General features: G+C 36.2%; 1 protein-coding gene across 2 annotated transcripts in view; it reads right to left on the bottom strand.

The window, feature by feature from the left end:
- Positions 1-14,218, bottom strand: part of Cdh9 (cadherin 9) — a 112,624-nt gene that overhangs the window by 11,207 nt on the left and 87,199 nt on the right. For both annotated transcript variants that reach the window (XM_028767596.1, XM_028767597.1), the window contains 2 exons: positions 13,681-13,868; positions 12,500-12,753 (listed from right to left, as the gene is read on the bottom strand). In XM_028767596.1, the coding sequence (XP_028623429.1) occupies positions 12,500-12,753; positions 13,681-13,868 (442 nt within the window). The remainder of the gene's footprint in view (positions 1-12,499; positions 12,754-13,680; positions 13,869-14,218) is intronic.

Genomic DNA, 14,218 nt, shown 5'->3' with positions numbered 1-14,218 from the left:
CTTTCTTTCTTTCTTTCTTTCTTTCTTTCTTTCTTTCTTTCTTTCTTCCTTCCTTCCTTCCTTCCTTCCTTCCTTCCTTCCTTCCTTCCTTCCTTCCTTCCTTTCTTTCTTTCTTTCTTTCTTTCTTTCTTTCTTTCTTTCTTTCTTTCTTTCTATCTTTTTTTGTTTGTTTTTCAAGACAAGGTTTTTCTGTATAGCCCTGGCTGTCCTGAAACTCACTCTGCAGACCAGGCTGGTCTCGAACTCAGAAATCCACCTGCCTCTGTCTCCCAAGTGCTGGAATACTTTGAGTGCCACCAATGCCCAGCTGTTTTTATTTCAAATTCTGTGTCTTCCTTAATTTTATCAAATGTTATTAAAATTAACTTGAAAGATAAACATAAAACTTAGTTGTGAGGTCTGGTAAGTTAAATCAAAATGATATAAACAATATATTTGTGTTGAATAACACGCAGTTCACAATATTTTCCCGGTACTTGTCTCTTCCTTGGTGGGAAAGGCCATTAGTTAACCATTGTCTGATTATTTCTAAAATGGTCTTGTGATTTTTTTCCCCTAGTTGTAATGATGGACATGAAGAGAAAAAAAAAGCCTTTTGTATGCATTAGCTTTTTTATACAGACTAATATAAGGATTCTCTGATGAAAAACAATAATTCTAATATAAAAATCACTGACCGAATATCACTTGTAGCTTATAGGAGACCAAAAGTAGTTCTGAGTACCTGCCAGGCCTCCTCTTCTGTTTACCCTACAGTGGACATGCTTTTCAGGTTCTGAATTCACGGAAGAGAATCATTTTGACAATTTGGAAATAAAGCTTACTTTTTGTCGTTAACAGTGAAAAATCCCTGCACTATTTTTAGATATTCCCATCAGCGAAAATGATGTCCCATGAATTGTCAAAGCCCAGAGATAATATTCTTTTACATAGCAGCCAAGTTCTATTTTCAACACAGAATTAGAACATTCTGAGTTACCCAATAATAATTAATGTACTGAACTACCACAAATGACCAGGAAAAAAAATTCATTAAACACTTAACGCTAAAAAAATTCATTTCTGTGTCCCAGAGAATGGTATATAAAATCAATAGTATTTTATTGCTTTGACTTCATTGAATTTTGAACAACTGTCTCAAACAGACTACTTGCACAAAGCTTCCATGGGAATGGAAAAAAAGAAAAAGAAAGTGTACTTTCATATGGGTGACATAAAAATCAAAATGTACACAGCATAACTCACCTGTAGACTCTGTGCTCAAAAATTTCTGGTTTTCATTTTATGTTGTACAATCAAACATTAACCACATTAATAAAATCCTGTGTGCTTTTCAATACACAATACATAGAGGACCCAATTATAGACATGAGAGTTAGTGGTTGTGTCACTATGTCAAATTCTATCTCATTTTATCTAGATAGTATAGGTCAGTGTAGGCAGAATATGTCTTTCTGCTTTTTGCTTCATAGGCTTTCTTTCCAGAAATGTATTTCTCTCAACTGTGTACAGGTGAAACCATTATGCTCATGGTTGAAATGGATGTTGACTATTTAATCAAATTACTTATAGCTTCACAAAAAATAATAAAAATAATTTACATAAAATAATAGTTTCATATTCTAAACAGCATTATTATTTTCAGATAGACTGGATCTTAGGGTATCTCTGGCTTCTACAATGTATATACTATACAGTCCAAAATGACTTCATCTTAGTTATCTCATGCTATAGTCACCTGTGTCTCAGGATTAAAGCTTCAACTATCACATCTGGCTAGATTTTTTTTCACAACATAGTAAAAGAAGAAATCTGGGACACCTTTTGTGTATTGATCTTCTCATGGATTTGTTACAGCTCAAGTTGGAGTGTGCGCCCTTTACTGAGGCTTAACTCAATCCCTTGCCAATAAGTTTGTTTTGCTACTTAATTTTAATTGAAAGCAACTTTATTTCTTCTATTAAAAAAAATCACTGAACTTTAAAAACGCTGAACATAAAATAGGTGTGGATTGCAACAAGATGTTCTTACAGAAATGCATAAAATTATAACCAACCTTAAAAATTGAGAGATCCAGAATAACTAATGAGGTGAAGCAGAGATGGCAGCATCTGCTAACTCTGACAATGAAGTCGTGTGGCCAGTAGCACATGTATTTAAGCCAATAGGTGCTGGGTGGTGGGTATAAAATAGTTCCTCAACTGTTCTTCAGAGTGTGTTTCTGATGCTAATTGTATTCTCTCTGTTTTGTGGTTCAAGCTTATTTCACTAATCTTTGTTGATTTGTTGCTGATTTTTCTTCCTGCTCATTGGAGATCTAAAGAAGGTCTCATTACATTTTACATTTAGATAGATTTTGCTGCTTTCTGTTTACCGGTTTTATTTGTTGGCAGGTTTGGTGATATAGTTGAAAGAACATTGTAATTCTGGAGGATTTAGGATTTAGAAACAACATCTGAATCTCCACCCGCTCCCTGCAAAGAATCTCAAGTTTTGTTGACAAGAACTGGAAACTTTCAAATATATCATACACACTCTATTGTCAGTCTTTTAAGCAGAAACATCCCTTTGAAATTTTATCCTCAGAAGTTACTATATTTAGGAAATATATTTACAAATATTCAAAATTACAAAGGCTCATCAATAATGTATTATAGCACATTATTAATATAGAAAAATGTATAAAGGCACTTAGAGATTGGCAAGTATCATTAACAGTATAACTGTATAAATAATGAGTCAATCATTTTAGAATATAGCAGAAAACTATGGTATTTTATTGAAAAACAGTATTTAATAGAAAGGTGAAAATATGACTGATAACAACTGGGTGTAGCATAAAATGTTTTTTACTTACTGTAAAACTGGTCATATATGCAAAGGATATGTTAGCATACAATAAGGAAACTTATTTAACTATGTTCATAGCAATTTTATTCATATTACGCAGAAATTAGAAACAACTTAGGTGTCCCTCAACAAAAGGATGCATAAAGAAAATATGGTATATTTGCACAATGGTGTGTTACTTCACTGTTAAAGACAATGATGTTATGAAATTTGCAGGCAAATGGATGGAACTAGAAAAGATCATGCTGAGTGAGGTAACCCAGACTCAGAGAGAAAAACATTGTATGTACTCATATATAAGTGGATATTAACTGTTAAGTATAACCATGCTATAATCCTTAGACCCAGAGGAGCTAAGTAAGAAAACATTCTTAAGTAGGGGGAAACATAAATGTCAAACTAAAAGGGAAATTGAATAAATATAGCAGGTGGGCTGGTTGTTGAGGTTGAGGATGGGAACAGGGAGGGGGATCAGTTTGGGGGACGATGGAGGGAGAGAGCACTGACAAAGACATGGGGGAACAATTGTGAGATGAGCTAGAAACCTGGTGCAATGGGAACTCCCAGGAATCTATGAGAGTGACCCTAGGCAAGACTCCTAGAAATGGAGAATATGAGGACTGAACCATCTGTTACAGAACCAGATGTTACAGCCATCTTCTGTAAGCAGGAAAGAATTCCAATGGAGGGACTGAGCAACCGCCCTAGCCACAAAACATTCAATTTACAATTTATCCTGCTACAGAATGATCTTGTGCTGAGGCCAGCGTGGCTTTGGTGGGGACAGAGTAACTTGGATCCTGGTACCCAGTGTGAGCCTCCCAGAGTGTTGATGGCTGCTGTGGGCACAAGGCTTGTTCGTGTAATAATGTACATACTTGCTGGAACCAGTACTAGCAATGGAGAACTCTTTCCTTCTGAACAATAACTCACTGTTAAGGTTCAATGACTCCGTGATAATCAGAAGCAACAGGAGTCCAGGAGTCAAGAGTGTGGATATGTCTCAGCAAAAATGATAAGCACTGGGATCTTCAGGACAGGCCTTAAGACTATGGAAAAGAATTCTAAACACAAAAGTTTGAAAATATATAATTTCTCGAGTATGCGAAAACTAAGGATGCAATATGAATTCTATGAGGGGCTTCAGGAATCTAAAGGAAAAGCATCTGGGTTGTGAGCCAACTCATTAGACAATTACTAAGGAAGGAGAGAAAGATTTAGGGAATGGTGATTGCAGATCCCACCCAGCTAAATTTTTGTTTGTGCTTACAAAGGCAAATGGATTCCTAAGTACAAGATCAGTATAGGTCAGAACCAAGGTTAGGCTCAGGTGTGGTGGAAAAGGTAGAATTTCAGGGCAGGGTCCTACCCAACTAGCTTATCATTTGTGTTTAACCAAGGCAGACTGATCTCTGAACTCTTTTGTAATGGTAAAAGAAAATGTGTGCTTGCTGTCTCTTAAGCATTAACAGGTTGGGGTGTTGGGATGCTGATTCATAAGATAATCAAAAGGAAACCTGGAGTAAACGACTGGATTGATATGTAAAATAAGACTGGACCAATGACACACAAGAGATGAGCTATCCAGAGAGTTTTCTAGGATAAAAAGAGAAAACTGCCTGAAGAAATGACTCAAGCCAGCGGGACACGGACAAAGAGATCTCTTAGAATAACAAGCAAGCAGAATGTAGACAGGCAGATCTCCAGAGGGAACGCAGAACATAGAGAGAAGCAGACTGCAAAAGCTGCATCAAGCAGAACCCAGGTCATCAGCTTGAATCCATGATTTGACTTCTAGTTGTTCTTTTCATTGCTCCCACACACCACTTTCTCAGAACCCTTCTCCAAGCCAAGGCTTTTCCTTTGCAATCTTGGGTAAATTTCACACAGAAATTGTGTATGTTCAACTAATAACTAGTCCAGCTTCAGACCCATGCCATGAGAGGGAGCCCACCCTTGACATTGACTGGAAGGCCAGGACATAGATGATGGAGCTGAGCCCGGAGACCTATTTTTGTGTATATAGAAGCATCTTTGTAGGTCACAAGACTGACTATAAAGGAAATCATGAAGATGGTGATTGTACAAAAAATAGGTCATCTCAACTAGCTGAGTTTGAAGCCCTCCTCTGCTAATGAGAGTTTTTATTGAACAATTACACAGACCCAAGTATCTTTCAACCATTTGCAAACATCTATTCATACACTACTTCCTCTTTCTCATCATTTTCCTAGTCATCGTGTTTCCAAATACCTGACCACCCAGTAAATCCATTGGCTAAAGTCCATGAATAATGAACAATCCCACATCTGGGCATTTCTCCATTCCAACAAAATTTATGACCACATGTATTGCCAGTTTTGCCCACTGAAAATTTCCTCTCTTCAGTGTCCTTCAGAATTTTTTCAGAAATGGGCTATAGTTGTCCACTTATAGATGGCCTTATTCTTCATTTCTTTAGTCAACTGATCATAGAACATATCCCATGAGGCTATGAGTGCATTCTGGGAGACAGGCACCACTGTCATGGGAGGAAAAACCTTAGACTCTTGGGTAGCTTCTTCATGTAACTTCCTTTTCCTTCTGAAATTGCTTATGTGTATATAATTCTCATCTGATAATAGATTGTAGCTGTACACATTCTACTTCATGGCTTGATTGGTCAGACAATATCAGAAGCTCAGAATGTTCTGTTCTGTTTGGCTGTTGTTTCTTGGAGGGCAAGCTCTTTTCTGAAGAGGAAATAAAGGAGGATCTGGGGGAGAGTAGATGCTAGTGGGAACTAGGAGAAGTAGTAGGAAAGAAAACTGTGGCCAGGATCTATGATACAAGAATGGACTTTCAAGAAAAATGAAAAGCTTTGAATTTTGTTAGATTTATTATCCATCTGCTGATAGGCATATGTGTTACCAAGACCTCAAAATTTGTTGCTAACTCCTTTTCACTTGGTTAACCAATATAATGTCATCAATATAGTGGAACAATGTGATATATTTTTTAAAAAACCTAATCATCAAGACCCCTCCAATTATGTATGTTACATGACTGATTAGTTAATATAGCCTTGAGGTTAAAGTGTAGAGGTATATGGCTGGCCTTTCAACTGAAAGCAAATTGGTTCTGGTGGTCTTTATGTCCAGGAACCAAGAAAAAAATCATTCTCTAAATCAATAGCTGTATGAATATCATGTATCAGAAACGTATTAATCTGCTCAAGTTACAACATCACATCTGGTACAGCAACTGCAACTGAAGTCATTGATTTATTGAGTCTCTTAGAGTCAACTGTCATTCTCCATGATCAACATGTCTTCTGCACTGTCCATGACAGAAGAAGTAAAAAAGAGATGTTGTGAGAACCAACAAGTCCTTGATGAGGACACTGATGTTTTACTATTCCTCCAAGGATATAATTGTTTTTGATTCATTATTTTCCTGACAGTGGCAAATCTAAAAGCTTTCTTTTAACTTTTCCAAAAGTATTATGTAACATTGTACATGTCAGGAACCAATATGGGAATTCTAACATATTCTAAATGTATCTATCCCAATTACACACTCTAAGGCTGAGGATATAACCACAGCATTTGTTTAGAGACACACTGGACCTATTGTGAATCAGATTTCACGTAAAACTCTATTATCTTAACCCCTTAAGCCTTTATTCTAATTGGGGGGGGGTCACAATGTTTCTTGGGGTCTCCAGAAATCAGTCTCAATTCAGAACCAAGATTCAATGGGTGCCACAAAGTCTGATTATTTCCTCTTCCAATAGGTCCCTTTGGGGAAGGACTGGAGAAAGGCTATTAGTAAAACTCTGAGGTATTTTATCAAGATCCTTCCTCAGGAAAACCTGGCCATCATTGCATTTAAGTGATTCCAGATCTTCAAACTGGCCCAAGTTTAGAAGTTAGTTCACATGACTGTTTCCTTTTGTCCATGATACACTATAAACTTTCTGTCATTTGCTTGTGAATGCTTTTGGTTATACAAATCAAACAAAACGTAGTGCGATTCTTATTTACTTCATGCCTGGAAACATAGTGATTAATTAACCAGTAGCAAAGGGCTGTATGAGTCATACCACCATAAAAGAACACCAAAATTGTCCTGCTCATTTTGGATCTTTATGAATATTTCATTGACAATGCTATGCATTACAATAGCTATGATCATTTTGCCTTTGCAATTCAGTTCTGCCATGTGATCCAGCTACAGGCAGGTGGGAAAGGTTGAAGTGGGACAAGTTACAGGGACATGCATTAAACACATTACATTTAATTCATTTGAACATGTAGGAGCTTCTATGCCTCTAAGGTCTGTAACAAGGAAATGGGTGTCAAAGAAACTCTTCAAATATGTTGGTATCCCTTTTACCATTTTGTGTTCTATAGAATTACTGAAGGACATGTCATTTAGGCCTTTCCATTTTTGGAGGATTAAGTTTTTCACAGTGTACCCAGTGTAAAATTGCAGTTCCCCAAAGACTTAAAGTCTTCACTACACCAACACTAAACCAGAGGCTATCTAGCATTTTCTTTTCAGAGATATCCAACTTTTTTAAAATTAGTTATTTCATTTATTTACATTTCAAATGTTATCCCCCGTCCCAATTTCCCTTCCACAAACACCCTATCCCCTTCTCCTACCCCTACCTTTATGAGGGTGCTCCTCCACCCACCCACCCACTCACCCCACCACAGTGCCCTAGCATTCCCTTACCCTGGGTCACCTGGGTCAGCCTTTGGTCTACAGGACCAAAAGGCTCCCCTCCCAATGATGCCAGATAAGGCAATCCTCAACTAAAACTGGGGCCATGGGTTCCCCCATGTGTACTCTTTGGTTGGTGGTTTTGTCCCTGGGAGCTTTTGGAGGCTCTGGTTGGTTGATATCGTTGTTCTATCAGGTTGCAAACCTCTTCAGCTCTTTCAGTCCTTTCTCTAACTCCTCCATTGAGGCCCCCATGCTTAGTCTAATGTTTGTCTGATTGCATCTGCATCTGTATTGGTCAGGCTCTGGCAGAGCATCTCAGGGGACAGCAGTACCAGGCTCCTGTCATCAAGTGATTCTTGGCATCACCAAATATGTCTGGGTTTGTTGTCTGTACATGGGATGGATCCCCAGGTGGAGCAGTCTCTAGCTGTTTCCTTGAGTCTCTGCTCCACTCTTTGTTCCTGTACTTCCTTTTGACAGGAGGAATTTTGGATTAATATTTTTGAGGTGGGTTTGTGGCCCCACCCCTCAACTGGGATCCATGTCTATCCACTGGATATGGTCTCTATAGGTTCTTCCTCCCCTTAGTTGGGTATTTTGGCTACTGTCCTCCCTGTTAGGTCCTGGCAACCTTTTGGATCTCTGGCATCTGGGAATTTCTAGTGGCTACTTCCAGTTCCCCCTCCTCCACCGCTACACCTCTCCTTTCAAATTTCTGATTCTTTGTACTTCTCCCCCCCATCTCCTCCAGTATCTGAAGCTGCCCCCTTTTTCCCTCCCCCTCTTCTTTCCCTCCCAGATTTTCCCCCTCTCTGTCCCTCTACCTCCAGAGATGATTTCTTTCTATGCTTTTCCTCACCCTTTGCTAGCAAGTCTGTTCCTTCACTGACATTAGAGCCTAATTCTTGGGGATTCTCATTCGTACTGAAAACCAGATGAGACATCTAGACTATTGGACTGGACAGCTAATGGATGTCAGGAGCCATTATAGAATAAGCTAATAACTAGCAATGATCTTCCTGAGATGGTGTGTTTCTGATTATAACATAATCTGCAACAGATTCGTTCTCATTGGCAAGAATTCATTTTAGGAAAGATTCATACTATTAATATGCTTTTCCTGTTATTACTAAACATACATACATAACAATCACTATGTATTAGCCCACCCCTTTTGAGTAGATCTCTGCAGATCTACAAATATGTACTATCTTGTAGTGGTGCTATATAGACAAATAGATGACTTCTTAAGTTCTAATGGTGATCCTGTAAGAATTCCTAAAATTATATCAGTGATTATTCAGCTCTTTTATGGTTGGACTGCTATTAGATCCTTTTCTAGTAGTCAAAACTGCAATGAGAACTCTGCCAGTCTCCCGAGTGTCATCAGTTAATTGCTCTTAGATAGTAACCAGACTTTCTCCTACTCAGAGCATATACCAAGCGGTTGTAAAACAATTAACCAAAGGTCATAAAAAGGGAACTAACAATTTATTATAGGTGCTAGGACAAAAGATAAAATATTGACTGGGTTTATCTATACAAAACTCCACTAGTAACTTAGTCATGGTTTTCAACTTTCACTGAACCTGTGGAGCTGTGACAGGTGATAGATATTTAGCCAAATAATTATTCCTAATAGATATGCATGTAAACATTTTCTATTGTAAACTTCTATTTCAATTTATGATTTGATTTTTTGTGAACTTGGGCTAAACTTTTTAACATGTGATCATGTATTCTGAAAGATGTATAAGTATTGAGGACAGAGAGAGGAAGAGAGAATTTATTTTCCTTTTCCTGTTTAGAAAAAATTTTCCCTTTCCCCGCTTAGAGTAGAATGATTTTTTCCTTTTCCCCATGTAGAGAAGAATTTTTCTCTTTTCCCACTTAGGATCTTTCTGCTTTTCCCCTTAGATAGCTTTCATAGGAAACATTTTACAAATTAGTATTAAGTGCTATAATCACTTTTCAGTGTCCTTTTTGAAAGTTAGAACCTTGCAATTCCTGCTAAGATAGAACAAAGGCCACATTACTTAATCCTCAACTGTTAGGCTACAGGTATCAATTGCCTAAACAAGCAGCCTTTTACTCAGAAAGAGCAAGGAAGTTTTTAGGATCTTTTAGAAGTTATCATCAGCATTTCAGTACAATTAGAGAGCTAGAACATACAGAGACCTTCAGACTTTAAAGCCACACAAGAGTCCTACTCTGTGTCCCCTCCACTAGGCTCCCTCCCTGACTGGCAAATGGATACTTGAACATTTCTATCATAGGAAACCATTGTTGGCTTAGCTGATCCACAGCTTGTAAACTTCTCAAATAAATCCCATATGTATGTATGTATGTATGTATGTATTTACGTATGTATGTGTGTTATGTATGTGTGTATATATGTATATATGTATATATGCATGTAAGTATGTATGTATGTAAGGTATGTATGGTATATATGTAAATATATGTGTGTGTGTATAATCTCATATATATATATGGGATTTTTTCCTCTAGAGAATTCTGAATAATACACATACTAAACTCATATACACTAAAATATAAATGAATTAATAATTTCATTATAAAAAGTATTGTATGTATGTATGTCTCATATTTTCTATATCATCTCATACATCCCCACCCCTCATCATCCATCTATATGAATCATTAACTCAATTACATTACAAATATACTTAAAAATTTCTTTTTTTAAATTCTGAGGATTTTTTTAATTATTTATTTTTTTCTCAAATTGTATTTCATTCACACAGGGGTTATAAACACAGAAAGGCAGGATGTGGGGAAGGGGATGACGCTGGAGTGTAGGTGTTCGGGGGGAATACAGATATCTTTCAGAACTGGGTGTTGGCTGGGTGAAGGTTCAGGAGATGTCAGGGGCAGCCCTGATTACACACTGAAAGCCTAAAATCAGCCATAGGCCTAAAATCAGCAATAGGCCTGTCATACATGTATACTAACACCAAGTCTTGGGTCTCTGTGGAAAAACATTGAAATTCTGAGGATTTTAAATCATAGTAAATATTGTTTACACATCATATATAATTTGGTTTAGGAAAGTTTAAAAAACCTTTTACGTGTAAAAATATATTTAATATGATACCTTATGCTGCATACAATACTAATATGTGTTAAATTTGTAAAATTAAGACAAATATCTGCATCATGGCCTATGCTCATTTGTTACAGTGTCTATGGAGCAAAACATGATGACTTGAATTCCATCACTACTATCAAACTAAAAGTCAAGCATATAGCTATAAATTCAGTACTATGAGGGTTGGGGACAGTGTATAATCCCTAAGGCATCCTGAAGCGTTCATCTACACAAATTGACAAAATCCACATTCAATGAGAAACACCATCTCAAAAGTGAGAGGAAAACAGATTGAGAAATCAGACATATGACATTGGCCTCCAGTTTCAGCATGCATGTATATGCATATGTACCCTAATATGCACATGCAAGAACACCCCCAACCCCTCTCTCTGTATGTCTAAAATATGAGATTGACTTGATATTTTTGGTATTTACTTAGCTGACATTATAAAACCATCGTTATGCTCTTTAGAGTCTACTGATATTTGGAGCTGATAATAATTGAAACTATTTGAAATTATATAATTTTAATTATTTGATTAGCATAGAAAATGCAAATCACATCTTCAAATGTTGAAGAGTTTAATAATTATTTGAAATGCATTCTTTATGGGCAAAATTCGTTAAGGATTTGAATCAGAAGAAAAACTTGTTAACATATAATTTTAGACAAAGCATCTACAGATGATGAAATTGACAATAATTATCATGAAATAATGGAATGAGTAATACTATTTTTTAAATAATATTTCTAATTCTTAAAAAAATTTAACACTCAGAAGGGAGAGAGAGCAGAGGGAGGCCAGGAGGACAAGGCCCTCAAAATTAATTAAGCAAGGCACATATGAACTCACGGAGACGGAAACAAATCTATTTGTGTATATCTTAATGGGAAGCTTATAAAAATGTTTAAATTTCAGAAGCTCTACTTTCTTAAATGGTGAATCAACTGATCAAGTTTGGAAAATATTATACCTTACTAATTGATAATACTTTACTCTCTTTTTGTTGTTTTGTATATCTTTTTAGGAACATTTTCTGTGGATATGTGAACATAATAATGTTACTCATCAAAATTTGGATATACAGTATTTTATTGTCTGCTTTAAGAGAGTATATTTCTATAATTATTTACAAAGAAGTTACTACAAATTTTCTCTTTCAGATATTTATTTCTAGATATTTATTGTACATATCTTAGTATAAATCATCAGATATTTAGCTATTTACAGAATCCTTTGTATTTTTTAATGTATTTATTAGATAATAAATACATACATTGATTTTATTTAAAACATAGAGGCAATAAACATTAACAATTTAGAGATTAGAATTTGTGGCTGAGTCCAAAATTGACATCCTGTCTATATTTTTAGTTATTAGGGTTTTTTTTTTGCAATAGAATAATTACTTAAATACCCAGTGTTTTAGTATTATTACTCTTGGTAAATTGTCACAATAGCATCTACCTTGTGCGGTTGTAAGACATCTGTGTGCGGGTGCATGGGCTCCGGCCCAGGCCCACACCCAGGCCGCCCCCGCGCGACCCAGGCGTGAGATCTGCACTACACTTAAATACCCAGTGTTTTAGTATTATTACTCTTGGTAAATTGTCATAATAGCATCTACCTGTGCGGTTGTAAGACTCACGTGGTGTCTCATGCTTGAAGTAACAGAAGAGAGCAGAGGTGAAAAACGTATCTTTAGGATGTATTTATTGCTGGGATCTATCATGCATAATTAAATGACTCAAGTTTTTACATAAGTCTTACAATGGATTCAATGTTTACACAAATCGATACTTGCTTCTCAGCTACTCACTTTATTATGTTGTTCATGGAATCCGGGTCATATGCTGTGACTTGTCCGATGATGCTCCCCTCCTTCACATCCTCATCAACTTCCATCAAGTAAGAGAGCTTACTGAACACAGGGGGCTCATCTACATCTTCCACAGAGATCTTCACCATGGCTGAGTCTTTGAATGGTCCAAGGTGTAAGAATCGAGGATCAGGGTGGGTGTTACTTGCATCCACTCTTAAAGTGTACAACATTTTCTTTTCATAATCTAAATTCTGAGTTTAAAGAAAGAAATGTTAGGATACATCTGAAGACAGCAATTGTTGACCATATGAATGCTTAATAATATTTAATATCAAATATGGCTAAGTAACTATCCTAATTATAGCTTAATCATTTTTGAACAATGAACTAGTGCATTTGCTTTATGTTTATACAAGATAACTATTCTGGAATGCATAATAAACTGACATCCATTCGGTAATTCACTTCAATTTTTCTAGACCCAGTTAAATGAAATATTACCTAAATCAATACTGATTAAATAGTAGTATTATTTAAGTTAAACATTATTAAAATCTGAAGAGTGACTAAAACATACATCTAGAATAAATTCTGTATTTCACCAACTTGAGTATTTATTAAAAGAAATAAAGTAGTGAAACATAAAAATAATGGTAACTATATTGGTCTTCATCTTGTTACAGAGCATTCTCCAACATTCAACTAAAAATTAAGAAAATACATGCAAACAAGAACATCTTACATAGCAACATCTGATACTTTGGCTGCTAATCCTCAGGTATGAGGAGTCAAGGTCAACTCTAGCTCTTAGTTCTTCATCTTTTTAAACTTATCTTACATAAACCATCACATTTACAAGAAAAGATTTGAGAAATGTATGACATATCAGTGATAGATCAGTGTTTATAGTTCATGCAATGGAGAAATACAGAACAACACCCTTATCAGTCTGGTTCTTGTCTATTACAAGCACAGCTATTTGAGCAACAGCAGCAGCATAACTCTCAAGAACAATGTATCACTTATTTGAAGATAAATCAGTTTTTCTACTTCCTGTGGTTGATGGACAGCAAATAGAAGATGATGAAAAATAGATCCAGAGTTGTTTTTTCTCTGCACTGAAAAGCAAGAATAAACTAAAGAGCACTTAGTGAAAATAGAAAGACAGCCATAGAGACCTGTTTGACAGTTATGATCCCTTCCTGTGTATCTTTGTCAGTGATCACATCAAACATATCTGATCCTTCTCCTTCTGAAATGCTATACTCCAGCTCGGCGTTCTCTCCCGTGTCGGGGTCATTGGCTTTTATCCTTCCAAGATGAGTTCCAAGAGGTGCAGACTCCAGAGAATTAAACTGATAAGTGCCTGCAAAGTAAATCATAGCTTCCTTCACTTTTAACTTAGGATGACACAAATTTTCTACTTCCCTCTTAGTAAGGTGGTTTAAATTGAGAGACATTTTCATCATATTGAATTGTATGCTGTCAAACATTATAGATTTATGGAGTGGAAAAGTAATGTATAGAAGGTGAACTTTCTCTGTACATGAGAAATATTATTTCCAGAAAGTTTAAACGAATGTTCAAAGTTACTAAAAGAGCACATAGAAGCCTGCTGTAGGAATCCAAACCAACTCACCTTGTCATCCAAAACACAAAAGAAAAGAAAAGAAGAGAAGAGAAGAGAAGAGAAGAGAAGAGAAGAGAAGAGAAGAG

This window comes from Grammomys surdaster, unplaced genomic scaffold (genome assembly GCF_004785775.1).
Source record: "Grammomys surdaster isolate TR1022 unplaced genomic scaffold, NIH_TR_1.0 174, whole genome shotgun sequence".
Lineage (NCBI taxonomy): Eukaryota > Metazoa > Chordata > Mammalia > Rodentia > Muridae > Grammomys > Grammomys surdaster.
Note: the sequence above shows the minus strand (reverse complement) of the source record. Positions and strands in the feature narration are given on the sequence as shown.